General features: G+C 44.9%; 2 protein-coding genes across 3 annotated transcripts; one reads left to right on the top strand and one right to left on the bottom strand.

Moving 5' to 3' along the window:
* Positions 1 to 388: 388 nt before the first annotated feature.
* On the top strand, positions 389 to 3872 carry rnf41l (ring finger protein 41, like). The gene is made up of 7 exons (XM_076737595.1): positions 389 to 527; positions 637 to 890; positions 1009 to 1215; positions 1336 to 1475; positions 2284 to 2446; positions 2564 to 2684; positions 3041 to 3872. Exons 3-7 carry the CDS (start codon positions 1010 to 1012, stop codon positions 3425 to 3427), a joined length of 1017 nt encoding a protein of 338 aa, XP_076593710.1. The 5' UTR covers positions 389 to 527; positions 637 to 890; position 1009; the 3' UTR covers positions 3428 to 3872.
* A 491-nt stretch (positions 3873 to 4363) lies between these two features.
* Positions 4364 to 18813, bottom strand: virma (vir like m6A methyltransferase associated). 2 transcript variants are annotated; one of them, XM_076737780.1, is made up of 27 exons: positions 18735 to 18813; positions 18188 to 18300; positions 16215 to 16301; positions 14982 to 15030; positions 14727 to 14889; positions 14514 to 14633; positions 13240 to 13491; positions 11976 to 12706; positions 11613 to 11750; positions 11293 to 11519; positions 10651 to 11178; positions 10385 to 10539; positions 10189 to 10271; positions 9616 to 9709; positions 8711 to 9099; positions 8450 to 8605; positions 8104 to 8339; positions 7773 to 8022; positions 7467 to 7684; positions 7207 to 7339; positions 6762 to 6902; positions 6519 to 6673; positions 6315 to 6411; positions 5780 to 5946; positions 5303 to 5652; positions 4899 to 5045; positions 4364 to 4776 (listed from the first exon to the last, which is right to left on the bottom strand). In XM_076737780.1, exons 1-27 carry the CDS (start codon positions 18795 to 18797, stop codon positions 4547 to 4549), a joined length of 5472 nt encoding a protein of 1823 aa, XP_076593895.1. In that variant the 5' UTR covers positions 18798 to 18813; the 3' UTR covers positions 4364 to 4546. The 2 variants fall into 2 exon arrangements, with proteins under 2 accessions (XP_076593895.1, XP_076593896.1); XM_076737781.1 differs by having other exon boundaries at positions 13270 to 13491.
* Between the last annotated feature and the right edge of the window lie 589 nt (positions 18814 to 19402).

Below are 19402 nucleotides of genomic sequence, written 5' to 3'. Positions count from 1 at the left end.
CGTTCATTTCAGAGGGGAATATTGTACTTATACATATAAACCTATAATGTGCATATAAAATGCCCAACAGTTAAAATATTTCATATAGCTACACAATTTCTAGCAACATGGCAACACAAATGCAGCCTCCCAAACTGTTGATTATAATGGAACATTTTTGCATTGAGTTTTTCTTAATTTTACTCAAAAAAAAAAAAAAAGATCTAAATACGTCTTCCAGTGGAAATGAAAGTTAAAGAATATAAAGGAACTGGGATGAGTCCAAGGGTTTGAGTTGCTCTTTGATTTCTGTGGTTTGTGTCATTTGATGTCATGCAGTCTGTAATCCAATCAGGCAGAGAGAGAGAGAGTAATCCACGTTAATCCCACATCCAGAGAGAGAGAAAGACAGAGACAGAGAGAGAGACAGAGAGAGAGAGAGAGAGAGAGAGAGAGAGAGAGAGAGCCAGAGAGAGAGAGACAGAGAGAGAGAGAGGGAGAGACATTAAGAGAGACAGAAACAGTAATCTCTGAATCCAGCTTTATTGGTAAGGCAGTGAGGAAAACACACTACTACAGTATTTGTCTGTTCTTCAGTGTGTGTCTCTTCTCGTCCTGTAATTCTGTCTGTCTCTCTGATCTGATCTCGTCTGACAGCTGCCTGCCAGTGTCCTGAAGCCTCGTCGTCAGGGAAACCTCTCCATGGAGACACAAAGGTAGCACAGGACTTTAACGCAAAGGAGACCCTCACATTTATGGAGCAACAGGTCAAAGGAGAGAGGATGAAGGAGGAGAGACCATAGCAGCAGAGAGATAAGAGGGAGTGTCGCCTGTGGAGGAGCAAGAGGAGCGGAAATCAACAGAAGGAAGGAAGAGGAAAGAGTTGAATGAAATCAAAGTTAATCTGTCAGGTAGGAATATTATTGTTAATTAAAAATATATATTAAAAAAAAGAATTAAATGAGATTGGACAAGAGTTTTATTCCCAACTTTTGGTCGTGTTTGTAAAATCTTTCTGCGTGGTTGCAGGATGGGCTATGATCTGGAGAGGTTTGTGGGCTATGTGAATGAGGGTCTTCTGTGCTGTGTGTGTCGAGACGTGTTAGAGCGCCCCCTCCAGGCGCCCTGTGAGCATGCCTACTGCTGCGCCTGCATCAGCAGCTGGCTGGTCCATCATCACTCCTGTCCCGAGGACAGATTGCCACTGGATGTGGGCAGCCTCAAACCACTGTACAGGTCTGCCTACATCTCTGTCTTTTATCATCTCCTCACTGCAACAGTTAATTCTTAAGTTTCACACTTTCTTTCTACTGCTTAGCTTTATTTGCCTGATGCTGTTTTTGTCCTTGATGACAGGTACATGCGCAACGACCTGAACCGTCTGCAGATCCGCTGTGTGAATGCAAGGCAGGGTTGTGAGGTGGTGTGCTCCCTGGAGAGCCTGCACACACACGAGGATGAGTGCGAGTTTGCCTTCATATCGTGCTCTAACACAGGTATGAAACCTCACACTGAGCTCCTCTAATGTGTCATTTTGTTAGAATAATAGGTGGTGTTTGTGGTTGTTATCCATGTGGATGAGGTGTGGGATGTGCAGGTAATGTGACACCTGTGTGGGTTGGAGCAGCAGGTGGCTCTTTTGTTGTCATGGCTACCTCCCAAACTAGTGTATGTATGGGACTTGAAAGCCCCCGCAGACCTCACCCAGAGTGCATTCAGGGTCACCTTTCCATCACTCTTTAATGAGCAATTTAAATATGTGGATGTACATACAAGCGTGTGCTCTTGTGTTCACAATGTGACTGTGTCATTGGCAGGTGGAGAGTACATATGTTACCACTGTGGTAGGTACAGTTACACAGTGTGTGCATGCAGTGTGGCTTTTTGCAGTGTTAAGTGCTACACAGCGGCGTAGAGCTTTACAAAAGAGATTCCCTTTGCTGTCTATGACTGCTGTGATCTGTGAGAAGTTATTACATTTGGGTCAAAGATGAGGCTTGACAAGAGCAATAGGAGTATAAAGGCATGGTTTGTACGTTCAGGGGTGGAGAACAATTACAAGTCTTTGTACCACAGTGCAATCTTATTTTTTGTCCTATTGTTTCAAGTGCATTGTTAAGCATATTAAGTAGTCAATTAAATTAACTAAATTAATCCTTTCACTTCCACATAGTAGAAGGTATATGAGTAAACTGCTTTGACTTGTTTTTAGAAGACTGTCTACCAGTTATATGCATTTACATAGAAACAGTAAATGGTTGCTTCATGTGAGGCATGTCCATCTCTGTGCTGCTGTCCTCTCAGGTTGTCCTGTGCAGGTAGAGAGGCGGGGTTTGGAGGCTCACCTGTCTGAATGTAACTTCCGCAGCAGGGAGTGTCCCAATGGCTGCGGCCACACTCTTCTCTCCATTGACCAATCGCAGCACAACTGCGTGGCAGAGCTGCGCACAGAAGTGGAGATGCTCAGGTACGTATGTGTGCGGTTCTGAAGATGTCTTCACTCTCTCCTAATCCTCAACACAGAGCTACAGTTTGCATTGGTTTGTTTAGATCATAAATTTGTCCTGTTAAATGTTCACGGCAGGGCAGAAATGCTGTGTAAGGTGGAGGAGGTGAAACGAGAGATGGAGTCTCGGTTGGACTCGCAGAGGAGACACATGGTGCAGAAAGAGTCGCAGCTGAAGAATGAGGTGGAGGAGCTCAAGGTGACTTGTCAATCCTTCTTATGTTTGTTCACAGCAGGCCTGACGTTAAGGCTTGAGGCACTGGCACATGACTTGAGTTCCCATTTGGTGAAAGCATCAAACTACAGAACAAGCTAATTTAATAGCTGTTCTAGAGCTTTTGTCACATGATCTTCATCAGCAGTTTTCTTGGAAATGTTTATGCTCTTATTTCCAATTTCATCCATGTTGGCTTAGAAATTGAGATTCAATATTTATTATTTTCACTCTTCACACATAACCCTTCAGCAAATGCTTCCTCCACTCTCAGTAACTCAGGAAAGTCCGTGCTGTGAATGTTGATGCATGTCCAGTAATCGCGCGTCCTCTCTGTGCAGGGTCAGTTGTCCCTTGTGATGTGTGACATGCGAGCCCTGTTAGCCGCAGAGCGTCTGAGAAGACAGGAGCTGGCAGTAGCTGAGCTGGAGAACAGGGAACTGTTGGAGCTCCTCAGAGACCGGCAGCCAACCAGGAGTCAGCATCCTGTGGAACAGGCAGCCAGGGACCAGCATCAGGGAGACCAGCAGACATCGGGATGGGAACTAAACACCGAGCCGACAAGACACCAGCAGAGGCAGACATCTTTGAATGCCTCCAGTCTATCACTACATATATCGGGCCCACCTCCATCACCTCAGCTGGGAGAGGGGGTGCGCAAGGGGGGAACGAGGAGCCTGACTCTAGACTGCATCAAGAGGAAGAGCCGGGAGGTGACAGTCATTTGAGTAGACTGGACTGGTGGGGAATTAGCCAAACCAGATTCAAGCAGTTTCCGACAAGAGTTTAATAATACAAACTCTATGCATGAACAGTAGTTCTGTAGTGTCTGGCATTGAGTTTAAAAAAAGAAAGTCTGCTGCGGAACAAGCCACATGACAGACACGTCTTTTTGTGTAATTCTACAAACTTAAGTGATCTTTTGACTGTAGATGCTTCTGAAGGGGACTAGATTCATTTTGTAGACTCATCCTTGATCACCTCTGCAACCAGATCATTGTGAAAATCAGTTAAAAACAGTTACTTCAAGTAAACTTCTTCATCTCAGGACCAGATTACTCCTACTCCTCACTATTGATTACTCTGTTTCAAAAATGTTTAAGTTTTTTTTTGTGTCCTGTAAGAATGTTGTTACACCAGAAACCCTAACAAAACTAAAATGTTGAAAATTGTTTCTTGACTCATAATGTGAAATCTCTCCTGGGGTTGTCTAAGGTATGAAAAACGAGGCATGCGATGCCACTCTTGGAGGGCAGCTGGTGTAGCTTTTGTGCTATGGTGTCAAATCTAATGTGTTTTAGCTGTAATCATCTCCATCAAGACTACAGGACTGCTGGTATCACTAACAAAATCATTTTTGGTGTTAGTATGGCGATCTGATGCTGCAGTTGGCAAAGTCACGTGTCACATGAGAGCTGTGATATTTAACTTGCGTTGTACATCATGCACCTCTCTGCCTCATAAATCCTTCGTCTCCACTTTCACTCATTAAACACAAGGAACAAATCAAGAGACATCTTTTAAAAATGGCCACTTAGGCTGTAGTGTAGATTCCTTTGTGTTGCACCCTGAACGACCTTCTGCTGTGTAAAGGTAATCGTGGTCACTGTCTGCATCACTTCATTATTTCATCTGGTGTTCGCTTAAAACACAAACGTCTAGGCTCGGTAGCAACGACCTTTATTCTCTGAGCACAACTCATAATAACAAAACATAAAACATCAACACAAAGTCAGTACGTCATTGTGACAATATCATCCCACCATGTTACCATGGAGACAGTATATATAATATCCTGATTGGTCCATATGTTGCCATGAAAGGCTGCAGTCATTGCCCAGGTGAGTTTACCTGGTGAAGGAGCGAACATGTCTGCCCCTGCCGCCTCCGCTCCCTCCCCCACCACTGAACTTGCTCCCCTGAGATCCTCTCCCCCCTCCTCCTCCTCCACCTCCTCCTCCTCCGCCTCCCCCTCCTCCTCCAGCACTGCCACCGCCTCCTCCCCCGCTAAGCCACGACAGCCCGGCGCCTCCTCTTCCTCGTGGGGCTCGGTCCCGTGGAGCCAGTCGATATGCACCTGATAAATAAAAATGGAGGGAGACAAAGACAAAAGCACCAGGTTTTGAGTTCCAAGTTTCAAAATTCATAGTTAAAAACAAGCAAAAAGGCTGTGTGTATGCGTGTGTGTGCGCTTCATACTTGCTGGGGGTTGTCTGGAGGGCAGCGGTCCACGTGTGAAGTTGCTCTGGCCTCCGCGGGGTTCACTGTAGGTTCCTCTGTGGGTGACAGCTGGAACTTGTCCGCTCCATGAGGAACCACGGCCTCCTTCCCGACGAGCGTAGTTACCTACAAAACCACAAAGACAGGATTTATCTCCCTCTAGTGGCCAACAAGTGGTTCTGACCTGCAGTAAGCCCAAATGCCAAACCACTTCTATATATTCTGCACAGCAAACTATTAGTTCGGAAAAAAACACCACATCTCATTGATGAATGGAACTTTGGTCACATGATAACAGGTGGTACAATGTAACGACACCTGAGCAAGCTCCATCTGCTGATGAAGACCATGAACTTGAGTTGAAAGTGTCTGTGTGTACGTACCGGACAGCAGGACACCTTTAGGTTGTGGTGGAGTGAAAAAGCGAGTCTGGCTGTGGAAGGTGGCTCTGCCTCTGTTACCAGTGAACAGTCCTCTGGTGGGGGGTTTGGGGGAGCTCTTGGGGGGCCGTTTAGGGGGCAACAGTCCCAGAGGGGTTGTAATGTCTTTAAACTCTGCCGCCACAAAGTCATCCACATGCATACTGGGAGGACGGGAGGTGTTCTGTTTGCGCTGGCGGAAGATATCATGTGGTCGGCAGAGATTCTGTCCAAACCCTCCTCGACCTCCGCGGCCGCGAGGAGCAGCCATGATGTGGGCTCTCTTAGCAGGCTCAATGTAGTCTGATTTACCGCTGCGGAGACAAGTGCCAGACGACATGCAGTCGAGTAAAACAAGATGTTAGTTCTCTGTAAAAAATAATGCAGAGCAGATGTGACGAAAATACGAAGTTAAAATACAACCAAACGCTGGAATCGTACCTTGATGTGATGAACGTCTCATGTTTGTGTTTGCCCAGTCGGAAACCTTTCGGAGCTTTGGTATGACCGGGAGAGGAGGGCTCAGATAGGAAGGAGCGCTCCAGCTCTGCCTTCAGGTCCAGGTCTGGACAACACTCCTGAGCCAGACCCACCAGATCCACCTTCACCTGTCAAACAGACAAAGTTGCAATCATAGACATCAGGTCCAAGCACACACAGACAGACATAGGGCTTCATAACTGGACATGATGATGTGTAATTAGGTATGATAATTATTTTCAACAATTCATGGGTGTGTAATTAATAAATATGGATTTATTTATTTATTTCCCAAGTGACTCATCAAGCTCGGGAAGGAAATGTGGTTGTCACTGTAGTATTGTAGTAATTGTGTAGTAATTATTTATCATGTGAACACAGTACAGCACAGTGTAACATCCTACCTGCTGGTACTTTGACCAAATACTACATGAAAGAGAAAACAAGATTATTTAGCAAAGAAAATCTGGATTCTAATTTTTGCATGCACACATACCATATCAAGGTCTGTTTCTATGTCTTCAGTTTGGAAGGGAGAGAACCACAGAGTCTTCAGCTGCTCATCCAGAGCTTCTGACAGAATGAACACCGTCCTACAAGAACAACACACAGACGCATGATGGGATGGTAACTGCCTCCCTTTGACTGACAACTGAATGAAGACAACAAAGAAAAAAACTTGACGTAAGTCACTTTGTACCTGTGATTAAACTGGGCCCCAAGCGTCTCGGGTGCTGGCAGAGTGGGCTCAGTATCAGCTGCAGGAGGCGTGTCTGAGGCCGTCTCCAGTGTCTGCTTCAGAACAATCACATTCTCCAACATGGTCTCCAGTGAATCATCTTCCTTACACATTTTCTACAGACAAACACAGACTTACAAAGTTAGTTAAACGCCAAGTGAGCATCAACCTTTACTTCACTACACATGTACTCAGAATTTGTACCGTAATCAGTTTCTCTAGAGTGGGGAGCGGATGGGACTCGGACTCTTCCCACTGCAGCAGAGCTTTCATCTCAGAGCCCGACAGTAACCGTGGAGCAGTGAAGGCAGAGTCCTCACCGGAGCCCTGGCTCTCATCAACACACTGGAGTGGAACACATACAGATTCAACGACAAAATCACAAACTGTCTGCAACTCTGCAAGAGATTCAGAGTATTTGTTTTTTTCTTTATGCATGTGCCTGGGAAATCATACTAAAAGCATTTCGTAGGATTAGTGCAACCATGGAAACTTGCAAAAACAGCCATTGCCACATCTTCTAGTTCTAACTGTTTCCAACATGTCACCAATAATAATTCTTCAGTTACTTTGACAGCATGTACACTTTTTGTGCTTTGGTATTTACTTCTAGGTGAAACATGAACCAGCCATAAAAGCAGGTACTGACCATTGTTTCTGTGTTGACGATCTGTCTGAGGAAGTCAAGCAGAGTCGAGAGCAGATCTGCTGAGTCCTTGTTGAAGGGGAACACCAGTCTCTTCAACAGCGAGCACAGACCGGCGCCATGTTTCTTCAGTGCGCTGAGAACAAAGATTAAGTACAATCAAAGTGTTGTGTGACTAAGAAAAGGACACTATACCTCATAGAAGATAGATGATAAGAGGAGACAGAGGTAATGCCAAGAAACAAGACAGCATTGCCATTTACACTTTGAGGTGGTAGAGTCCATAGTCATGTTCGGTGAGGAATGTCAAAGTCCTGATACAGGTGAGGAGGAGTGGGACACTGCTCTCTGAATTCCCCAAAACCTCCAACAAGGCATTGCACACTGATGACATCATCTCTCGCCCCGGAAGTGCATTGGCCAGCTGCTCAGCCTCCGACACGCAGCTTTCACCAGGCGAAGATACCACCAGAGAAATATCCTGGTGAAGACAGAATATTTTCAAGGCTTTATCCTTTTCCTCGGAAGGACTCGTCCATGTTTCCCTTCACGTGCACTCTACTGCTTACCTGGTCACACAGTGACTGTAATATTGTCCCCACTAGTTCGCTGCACTGCTGCTGCTGTAAGGAGTGGTCGGCTGGAGGAACCAACAGAGACAGCAGCAAGGGGAACAAATCGGCCAGCTGTTCGTCTCCAGACACAGACCCGGACAGCAGGTGAAGTGCTGCGCTCTTACACGCTCTCTGTGATACCAGAGCATCCATCAGAGAAAGCAGACGCAGGACCTGGCCCCAGCACACAGCCTTCCCCTCCTCCCTGCAGACAGCACATGGCCCACACTTAAGATGCAATTCACAGCATAAACACAAACAACTGATGGTGTTTTCTTCCACTCACGGCTGCAGCTCCTCCAGTTGCAGGTCCAGCAGGGTCTTCATGATAAGTGTCGCAGTGGGTGAAGACAAGTCTGCCAGCTGAACACACATTCTTCTCAGAATGGCCAGGAGAGGAGGGCAGGTGGTGGCACACACACACCTGAACGCCTCGGAAAACACTTTCCACTGTGCCCGTATGTGCATGCTCCACAGCTTCCTTGTGTTTAAGGCTACAGCCACATCTTGGACTGATATCACCTATGGAGCCACAGGTCTATTAATATTAGTCTGTATGCCAAGACAAGAATTATCAGAAGGTGAAAGGATGTGCAGGATAGACAGGGGACCAGTAGGATAGAGTGATTTACCTGAGTGGTCTGCATTGGCAGTGGAAGAGGCAGGAGCTCAGAGAGCAACGTCAGACCAGAGAAGAGACCTTCAGGAGCTTTCAGCAGTGAGCCCAAAACCTCCTTCAGCATCAGAGACCACGTGTTACTGGCCAGAGTCTCTTCTGTATGAGTCACCTGCACCAAACATACACACACACACATTGACTACTCCAGACACTATTACTATTACAATATTTCTTGGCTAAACAAACGTGCCTGCACTGTTGCTAATTCACACACCTCCTCATTAACACCCTGCGTGAAGGTGAGCAGTACATCAACGATTAGCGCCTGCACTCTGGTCTCCTCTCCGTCCAGGCGTCCAGATGCAGGGATGGAGCACACGATCATGTGGAGCGTCACCAACACGCTGGCCACGCGAGTGTCTCTGAATTGGAAAGCTCCGCCACGTAGCAGCTCTGTCAGCATGGTGCGCAACAATCGCAGTGTGCTGATACATATACTGAGGATCATGCAGCGCTGCGGCGTGGGGCCCATGTGTCCATGCACACGCCATGGCTGCAGCAACACGCTGCACAGCTTCTGTAGGACACGCACACATGTATCCAGACCCTCGCCGGAGAACAGCTGGACCCCTGCCAGACTCCATTTCAGATCCCTCTGCTGACCTGTAAGAGAGAAGGAAGACACTGTGAAAGAGTGTGTCCAAGTTTTGTTTGCACTCAAGGATTCATATGTGCTGTACATGCACATTCCCAGAGACATGAAATGCTGTCATGTACCAGCAAAGGTAGAGAAGAATAAAACTCCAAGCTGGTGAACGTGGATGTAAACAAAGCAGGATTTCAAAAGCTTACATAATCGGCTTATTAAATGTTATATGGGATAGGAAATTCATTCAACGGGTTTGTCAGACCTCAAGGATACACACAATAAAAGCGGATATTGTGTATCCTTGAGGTCAAACAAAGCTGTTGAAAAGATTTCCTTTGAGTGTGAGTGTGGTTTCTGAGGTGAATAACTGAATAACATAGCTTTTGTTTGCTTTTAGGACAACTCCATGAGACACTTCACAGGGCACCTTCAATATTCAAAACAAAAACCTTCAAGCAAAGAGAAGACGATATGACCACAGAAAATTTTATCAGCTGAACTATTACAAAAATCATATTTGTTGTCTTTACCTTCTACAGCAGGTGGAGGGCAGGCAATGTGATAAAGGACCCTGAGAGCAGTAACCAGTCCAGTTCCCTCAGCAGTCAACACATTTTCCACATTCTGAAGACAAAAGAGAAGACGTATGTTTAAAATTAAATATAGGTCTCTTCTTTGTATATAGCTGTGACTCAGATATGCTACAGAGCAGGTATACGTTTGAGCATTTTCAGAGCATTTCAGGGGATCAAAGGTACTAACTTCAATAAAAAACATATAGTTCATCGTGTGACTAAAGAAATTGTCTTCGCTTTCAGAACAGTTCTGTTGTCTGACAGGCCAGTTCCTGTGTGTTAGGGTAGGACGAGATACCTGAAAGAGTTCACTGGCTCTCCGAATTAAATGTTATAGACAAACCATTGGCAGCTGCCCAGATGCTGCCAACTGAACAGATTTCTCACTCAGTAAAGTAACAGGACTCAGGATTTATTGGGTCTGTCTGCAGGTGATACAGGGAGTTGAAAGCTCACACAGAGTGAATGAGAATGCAGTGAAATGTTGCTTTACTCCAACAGTGTGTACACCCAGTGAGAGATCTGTACCTGTTTGATGTAGTCTATGAGGGTGGGAATGCTGCCCATCTCAAAGCGAAGCTTTTCTAGAGGTTCCAGCCATTTGCTAAGCTCTTGAAGAATGAAGGAAGACCAAAACTTTAATGATCAAATACACATACACACAAAGACTAAAGATATACACAAATATGACAACACACTTGAATGCATCATTGGTAATATTTACCCTGTAACTTGGCATTGGTGTCATCAGCCTTGGCTATGGTGAGGAGTGGGGCAGCATATTGTTCCATCATCCGCAGTTCATTCGAGCTCTGCACTACCAGCAGCACCAGCATACAGGCATAGTTATAAGTCACTGCTTTACGAGCTTTGGCCTCACTACAGCAAAAAGAGACAAAAAGTGAAAAAACACTCAGAAATCACTGCACTGGTGAAATGAAACCACGTCATACAGGAAGAGACACAATGAGAAGGAGGAGACAGCTGTACCCCTGTCCGTCCTTGCTGTGGTGCTGGAGCAGGGTGACCAGACAGGACAGGTTGTTGTCCAGGCTGAAAACGTGAGCCACAGCACTGCGACCAGTCTGTGTGAAGGTCATCAGGTAGAGTGCATGGAGCATTCCCAGTACCTCCGCGTTGTCACCTTCCTCCAGCCCAGCTCCTCCATCTCCCCCTGTGGCCACATGGCTCATTAGCTCTGACACACCCTGCAGCGCGTGCAGCGCCTGCATGAGCCACACGCCGAAGCCCTCTTCACCAAACCCTGGCCCAGTGAGACCTCCCTCCCCCCCTGTGAAGGTGGTGTCCTCGACCTCGGCTTCTGCCATCGACGCCAGGAGACGCAGCAGCAAGTTGGCGGGAGTGGGCTGGGCGAGAAGGAAGAGCAGACCTGACTGGGTGAGCGACAGGAAGCGCAGGAGCTCTCTCACAGCTTGGGTGACACCTAGGTGGCCAGCCGCTGCAGCTGCTGACAACACCGCCGCCGTGCTCTCCAGGAAATGGCAAGCATGCATATACCTGAAAAAGGAAAAAGTGTATTATTACAAATCAAAGAGTCACAAATAAATTGAACTTAGCATCTGAGTTTCAGCACAATGTGAGCTTTGAGGTCATATGTATTTGAACGTGTACCTGTACAGTGTTGGGTAGGGGTCATCCCGCTCTTGTGGTCCTGTTATTCTAGCACTCGTGGGGAAAGCTTTCCCAGGTGGCTGCACCATGCAGTTAGGAGCCGTCTCTAGGAGGTGATGTAATTCTTCCAAAACCCCCGCCAGCCTGTCAAGCTCTGCCTCGCTCACAGGAGACGAGCTCAGAGATGGTTCCTCCTCCATGGGGCTCTCTGCATCCTCCATCTCCTCCTGAGAATCACAGTCATTCACAATTATCATGAAAAATGTAATTCGTCTTTGAAGTTAGTAACATTATGCGTGTGTGAATGAATGTGTGTCTACCTGCTGTGGTTCACTCAATGCTGCTGCTGCACGCTGCAGATCGACCAGCACCTCATACATGTGGCATTTCTGCAATATGGCGTTGCCAGCTGTTATGACCCTCACGGTTTCTTCACGCAGGAACAGCTGAACCAAACGCTATAAAGGAGAGTAAGTTTAGTGCCAGATGACGGAAGAAAAAATTCATCACCTTGTTCAGTTAGTCAGTGTTTTCTGAATGCTCTCTGTGAATGTGAAGCCTTTAAGGCTGACTCATTCGGATGATTAAAAATGGTAAACTGGAAATTTCCAATGTGAGATCACTGCAAAAGAGATATACAAGGAAATCTGTATAAAATTAAAAAGCTTCTGTGTCATGCTAACCTGATAGCCACTCTTCTCTGACTCCCCTGCCTGTAGGAAAGCCTCCACACCTGAAGGAGCACTGATTAGAGCACCCAGAGCCCTCAGGATACTCAGCTTCAGGGTGGAGGAGACGTGGTCTGCGTTGAGCAGCTCCAGCAGCACATTCAGGGCCCTTTCACGTAGCAGAGCTGTGAGGCCCTGCGGGCACTCTGCTAGGCATGACACTAGCTTGGCACCAGCTTTCAACTGTCTGAGGTTAAGAGCAATGGGTTGTGTGAGAGCGACCTCCATGTTCAGAGCTTGGAGTGCCCATTCGGCCAAAACTCCAACAGGGTCCTCCATCTCTCGCTCTCCTTGTTTCATTAAATAAGCCAACCCTTTGGCCAGTAGTCCAGGTGCCTCTTCCAGAGCAGTAACCCAGCGAGCATCTCTGTCATCCCCAATACTAGCAAGTAGCTCTTTCAGCTGCGCAACAGCCTCAGCCTCCTCTCCACTTGCTTGTCCTTCAGTTCCACCAGGGTCCCTGGGTTCCTCCACACTGGCCTTCTCAAACTGGGTATCAAAGCGGGTCTTGTATGGAGGCGTGAAGTAGAACAGGGGTCTGAGTTCTCGCTCATACGGGTCATACTGGACAGGCGGGACAGATGCCAGGTCCTCAGGAGTGTAGTCCATGTCAAAGGAGGGCAACTTGAAGGTACCATTATCCAGATCATCCTCATCGCTGGAAATCTGCTCATAGCCATCATCGCCTGAACAGACGAAAGAGAGGAGAAATTTGACAAAAGTTAATGTATTATGAACAAGAGTCTTCAGATCCTTCATAAAATATGTGTGCAAAATGAATGGAAATGAGGAGGCCAGTGGCTGCTACTTACTCCCTTGCTCATTTATAAAGGCATACACAAACTTTTGCACACATTGCAGCATCACTCCCAACAGGTTGGGTTAGTTTGACATGCAGGATTGACTACAGCACAAGCATCAGCCATGGCTGTCAGGATATGTGGACTAGACCTCCACATGTCCGCTTATGAATGTTGATCACAAGCCTTCAGAGCAGCCTGTCGCGGGCTAGCTGAGAGTTTGGAGCATCCAGCTGTTGTTGATAGAGGCAGCATGCCAGAGGACACACACACTCTCTCCAACTGTCACTCAGTCCCAAATGGACCCTGCTCCCATGGGCCCCTGGGAAGTCGGATGAGTTTGCAGTACCGAGGGGTTCAGGGCCAGGCGTCCATTTGGGATTGTAGACTATCCTACACTCACAAACTCACTCTCCTACCTTCCTCCATCTCCTCTTCCTCGTCCTCACCCTCATCTTCCTCCTCCTCTTCTTCCTCCTCCTCCTCCTCCGGCACGCTGCCCTCGGTCCGTGCATCTTCTTCCTCCTCCTGCTCCTCCTCTTCCTCCTCATCGCCTTCTTCCTCTTGTTCAGCATCTGAGTATGCTTCGTCAGCAGGAAGCGATCTCTCGGGCGAAACGGCCTCCAGGTAGTCGTCACGGCCCTGGCACGGCTCATCTTTGACCACACCCACTGAAGACGTCACAACACAGAGGATCACACTCACATGTTTTAGTCTGTTTATAAAACAATTCTTACACTTTACACAAAGTATAAGCCAATACTGCCAAATATTGTCCAAAGCATAATGCCTTTTATAATATGTTTCCCCTCTGGCAGGCAGCCAGTGGCTTTCATTAATTTCAGTACACTGTGATAACCAGCATGCAGAGACTTGCTAGGTAACTCATCACAGTGAACATAATGTGCCCTGTACTTGTACAAGAACACATTGGCAGAGTTTTCAAATACTTTTCCGACCATATTACCACACGGCGAGAGGGTAACAGAGAAAAATAAAGTGCGATGGAGACATCAAGCATGGTTCAAGTCTGTATGTTCATTTTCATATTGGACTGAAATGAACTTGAACATTGAGCAACCAAGCAATTAGTAGACATTTGATAAAAACAAATAAACTTGGTTATAAACTCAAACAAACTGTAGATAATAATGTAAAGCATGTAAAATGGTTGCACATGGGTTAAAACACTGGTCCCCAACTGGGGGGTCTTGACCTGAACTAGGGGTCGAGAGGTCTTCCTGATTTAAGAGGTGTGAGGAAAACTACATGAAAAGGTCATTTTTAAACTTTTGATTAATATTTAAGATATAAAGTTAAAAAACTCTCACAGGATTAGGCAGTGAAGATCTGAACACCAGCCTGATTCACAGAGCCTTCATTCTCTGCTAAACAGCAAAGAGCTAAAATAACAAAAAACTACGTAATACAGACAGAGAATTGTATAAAAAGTTCCTAAAAAATATCAGGAAAACTCATCCTGCAATATTCACAGGAAATAAGTGTTTGTTGAACTGTCTGGGTTTTTCTCAAGTCATAACTCTGAGTTTTAATTAAGGAGAATCACTGATGCAACATTTAATTATGAGAAGCATCAACCAGATGGACGCTTAAACTACAGCACCATCTCTGTCACTGCTGATCAATCAGGATCCAGCAGCAGCTGATATAAAGTGATTCATACAGTTCTGACCCGTCACTTGGACTTGCTCTTCATCGTCATCATCTGGGGGTGGAGGCCCAGGTGGTGTTCGAGGTCCTCTGGGTGCTGGTCTGGGTGGGCTGCCATTGTACTGGTCATCTTTTTCCCACTCTAAAAAACAAACAGTACAAGAGATCAACGTTATGACAGGCAAATCCAGGAAAAGGCGAGAGTATTGGATAGTTTTGGCGTATTGATGCCCACCCTGTTTAACGATCCTCTTGGGCCCGCTGGGCTGCTGAGGGGGCGGGGGTGGAGGAGGAGGGGGTGAGCTTTGGTCATGCCCATGTGAGCGCTCTGCTGTCCCATACACTGCTAGAGTCAGACTGGTGTACCAGCCACGCAGCACCAGGCCATCTGTGTTCACCTGCAGGCAGAATTAAATTTAGTTATTCACAAAATCAACACAAACAAACAAACAAAATAAAAACACAAATCATCTCGTGGGCACTAATTTACCTTTCCACTGGGTCTGAACACAATGGACTTGTTCTCGTCATATTCCAGACTGAGGGCAGAAAGTAAGACAGGGCAGGTTAAAACATCAGTGGAACTATACATCAAGGCCGAAATATTCTTAAACGTGCGTATGTTTGTTTATCATTACTGTTCCAGATTTTATTTTTAGAAAATACAGTGTGACTGCAATCAAGTGCAACAGCAATCTGTTAGGTCCAAGATAAACCTCCTTCAAACCAGCACAAAATGGCTGTGTAATAATGTGTAAAAAGCACTCCTCCTCATGCCCCATCTCACTCTTTTTCTCCCCTTGTTTCCTGTCAGCCCTCTATTGCCAACTGTCTAATAAAGGGCTGTCACCTCATTTCAATAAAAGAAGTGCTTCTGCAGGCTTAACCGAGTTAAATTCAAGACTTTTTAAGGCCTTTTCAATACCACATGGAATTCAACTTAAAACCTGTTTCACAATCATATTGGGCAAAGTCAGAAAGTGTGATGCAAAACCAGTAAGGACAACATGGTCTACAATTATCCATCAGTATTTTCTCTCTCTCTCTCTCTCTCTCTCTCTCTCTCTCAATGCAAGCCAAAAGACAAAACTTCAGTACTGTGCCTTTGTGAATCATCCAGATCTGAATCATAACCTCAGCTGACAAAATGGATTCTTGGGCCAAGAGTCATTTGTCTATAAACATTTCAGTCAAATTTGTTTTTGGCATGTGCAAGATACATCAAAAGTAATCCGACAGGTTAAAAAGTCTACTCCCAACTTTCCTGGCAGTCATAATAATTAGGGTGTGTCTTATTTTCAGTTTTCAACAACTCTTACACAATGTACACCTCTAAATACGAGTTTATGCTCTGGTGCTACTGTGCACACCTCTGTCAGAATAAAAACATTTCACTCAAGCATGCCACTACTCTTTTATTTTACTAGAATCTCCGAGGTTTTGTGTCACTTTCAGCTACTGTGTGGGTGTGGATGAGTTTCTGGAGAGACCAGTTAGCCAGCATGAGAACAAAGGGACCAGAATATGGGTAGGTGAGAACACACACCCCACTGGCCTCCGAACGCAGGGCTCAGATGCTACCGTGACTGGTTCTACAGGTGAGACCGACACCTGTGTCTTGAGCACTCTCATGAGTTCACTGGGAAATAAAAGAGGTGGAGGAGAAGCTCGGAGGAATACAGAAACAAAAGGGAGGAGGGAGGAGAGTGAAAATCATTCTGACCTGCCCAGTCTGTGGAACGAGGGGCTGTTGGGTTTGGTGACATTGTTGAAGAACAGCTCCAACTGGAAGGCATGAGGAGACGTCTCCCTGGAAAAACAGAAACACACTCACTGTAATGAGGAAGTCAGGGCTCAGTCCCCTGGTTTCCAAAGAGACTTCACCAGTATTGAGTTATACAAGCCTGATCCCAAAAAAGATGAGTCACTCTGTAAAATGTAAATAAAAACTGTGTCCCTGAGTCCATGTAGTAATATCCTTTATACAATCATGTGTTCACGAAGTGGTGAACCTCGCTCCATCCTCGCTTGTGAACGACTGAGCCTTTCCAGGATGCCCCTTTCATACCCAATCATGATACTCTCACCTGTTACCAATGAACCTGTTTACCTGTGGAATGTTCCAAACAGGTGTTTTTGGAGAATTCCACATCTTTCCCAGTCTCTAGCTGCTTCTGTCCCAACGTGTTTGAAATGTCTTGCATCAAATTCAGGATAAACAGCTAAAACATTAAACACATTGTTTTTGTGCTGCTTTCAACTGAATGTATGTCAAAAAGGACTAGCTGACAACTGTTTTGCAACAGGGGTTGTACATCAACATGAGCGTTTGCAATATAACAATGTGCACTTAGTGGCCTCTTTATTAGGTACACATGTACAATCTATTACAATTCAATACAGCAGTTCTGCCATAAACGTCCTTTATGAAGTTTAAAATGTTCAGTTCTTGGTGACATCAATTATAGATTTATTTTATTACTCTGGTCACAGTCACAGTGTTGTTGTACTTGACTATATTATGCTGAGAGGGGTTTCTAATTTTTTTTCTTTCTTATCTATGTATCTATATGAGGGGCAGAATACTAGAAACACCTCTGAATATGATGCAGTCCAGTACAATACCATCACTAACTATGACTGCACTACAAAAAATATAAGAAAAGTAACACCTGTATGACACTGTCAGCAAAAAACTGAACATTATGGGCGTCACAGAAATAGACTTTACGGTAGAATAGTTGTATTGGGTTGCATTAGATGTGTACCATGTGTACCTAATAAAATGACCACTGAGTGCAAAGTCTGAGGCAAGAAATATTTTTCGACTGTCAAGAGATTTTCCATACCGTTTATGCCATGGTACAAAATGCTTTAACATATCTGCTGGGTGTGTTAGAGCACTATAGACAATGTGGTAAATCAATAAGCAGAACTTGGATTCTGTGGCCTCAACATGATTAAAAGCTTTGATTTGTGATATAAAATGACATTTATCCTGATAGCGGATTTAAACCAAATCCCCCACCTCTACACCACACAGACACCTGACCTGCTCAGGTTTGTGCATTGTTCAGCACTGAGCCCAATCATTCAGATAAATTACATCACACCCAACAGGCTAAGTGGGAATCAGGACCCACACAACAATTGGAGCTCAGGTATCATACTACTTTCCTACAGGCACACATACATCTCAAGTACCTGTAGCAAAGAAACATGTCCAGAAGCAATACGTCATCAGCAATTAGGTTAAGGATTTCTTGCAACTATGGACGCACCGATCTAACTTTGCCCTCCCAACACAATTCCATATCTGTCAATACAGAGGACCAGTCTGCTCTGATAAGGTCTTATATGAACTTCAACACTAATACTGATCCTGCATATCAGATTGGTGCTTCCTCACCTGCAACTATATTCCGATGCCAGTTTACTGGATAGGCCTAAACTCAGCTATTTAGTACACCCTCATTTAAATAAGTGGTGGACAAATTATTAGAAACACCTCTCATCCTGACGTCACATAATTCAACAGCTCGAAAAAATCATAATATCACCATAAAGTTCAATCAACACCTCTCCAAATCAGTTCCATCATCTGTCATAGACTGCATCAGCTTTATCTTGGTGAACATTACTCACTGGAGATTTAATGTATGTCACTGAGTGTTGCGCGTGCCATATGGCTCTTACCCAAACGCTCTGCTGTCAGGTAAGTTGCTGTGTGCTTTGATTCCTGGAGGTATGACCCGCACCTCTGTGATTAGCACCCCACAAGGAAACCGCACCACATCCACGTTGGTTAGCTGAAGTGCATAGAATATCCTAATTAATACAAACATTTTTATAGTGCAATGACTTAACTAGACATACTAACTACAACTTAAACTTCACACTAGAACACTTTTGCCGGCCGCTCAGAGGCTTTAGCCACTTGGCTAACTAGCAAACACACTGCGCAAGGCTTCAGCTGCGTGGTGTTTAATAAAATCACGTTTAATGGGTATGTTTGGCATAAATATAGCTACAATTAGACAAGTGCGTGTTGCAACAAAAGCTGCAAATTGCAACATTATTATAACAACCATGATGCAACTGCTAATGCTAGCCAAGTTGATATCGTTAGCTTGGAAGTTGAGGATCATCCACCAAAACTCCTGAATATAATCGATATGAGTACTGTATGCAGGCAGCTCATGAGTAAATATACAAGAGGGTGGAAGGGCGTCAGAAACATTACCTCAGCATTCTGGTGCTTAAACGTATCTAGAAAAAGAAGCTCCGTTGAAGTGTCCCCCGCCATTGCTTTCTTACTGTTCGTCGGGCCAGGGGTAAACTTCCGGTTTAGCGAATACTTCCGGCGCATGGTCCTCTACAGCGCGAGCGAGGTGACAGAAACATAAACAAACAAACAAGTGTACATTAAAAAAAAAATAACAAAAAACAAAGATAAGCACATCTATATTGTTCTAAGTTAAAATAAAATGAATGTTTTTGACTCCAAATGAATGTTTTTGACTCAATTAATAAATGTATGCCGTTATTATTGTTATTATTACTCTGGTGTGCAATCGCATGGAGCCCAGAGTCCCCCACTGCAATGATTTATTACAGTGGTATCATTTTTAAGTAGGTTTGTTTGATTAGTAATATACTTTAAAATGTATAAATTAGTTAATTAATTGAAATTAAACATTGTACAACTATAAATACTCCAGTGGTACACCTCTGTGTATTTTGTTTTATTTTTACATAGAAAGACTTTATTTCTGCAGTAATTTTGTGTGGATTTTTACATGTGCATTATTTTTTTTGTTTATTAGTCGTTTTTAATGTACTTCAAACTTTTTATATGTATCATTATTTTTCATTTTAAATATATTAAACATAAAGAGTCAAATCTGTGAA

This window comes from Chaetodon auriga, chromosome 8 (assembly GCF_051107435.1).
Source record: "Chaetodon auriga isolate fChaAug3 chromosome 8, fChaAug3.hap1, whole genome shotgun sequence".
In the NCBI taxonomy this organism is placed as follows: domain Eukaryota; kingdom Metazoa; phylum Chordata; class Actinopteri; order Chaetodontiformes; family Chaetodontidae; genus Chaetodon; species Chaetodon auriga.
This window is presented reverse-complemented; position numbering and strand designations above follow the sequence as displayed.

Bases quoted from the DNA above. Each gene is read 5' to 3' on its own strand.
- rnf41l (XM_076737595.1), top strand. From the start codon at position 1,010: ATGGGCTATGATCTGGAGAGGTTTGTGGGCTATGTGAATGAGGGTCTT. The intron at 1,216-1,335 runs GTCTGCCTACAT...CCTTGATGACAG, and splicing joins AGCCTCAAACCACTGTACAG to GTACATGCGCAACGACCTGA. The intron at 2,685-3,040 runs GTGACTTGTCAA...CTCTCTGTGCAG, and splicing joins ATGAGGTGGAGGAGCTCAAG to GGTCAGTTGTCCCTTGTGAT.
- virma (XM_076737780.1), bottom strand. From the start codon at position 18,797: ATGGCGGGGGACACTTCAACGGAGCTTCTTTTTCTAGATACGTTTAAG. The intron at 10,272-10,384 runs GTAAATATTACC...TCATTCTTCAAG, and splicing joins CACCAATGCCAAGTTACAGG to AGCTTAGCAAATGGCTGGAA. The intron at 6,674-6,761 runs GTACAAATTCTG...GTTTGTCTGTAG, and splicing joins CTCTAGAGAAACTGATTACG to AAAATGTGTAAGGAAGATGA.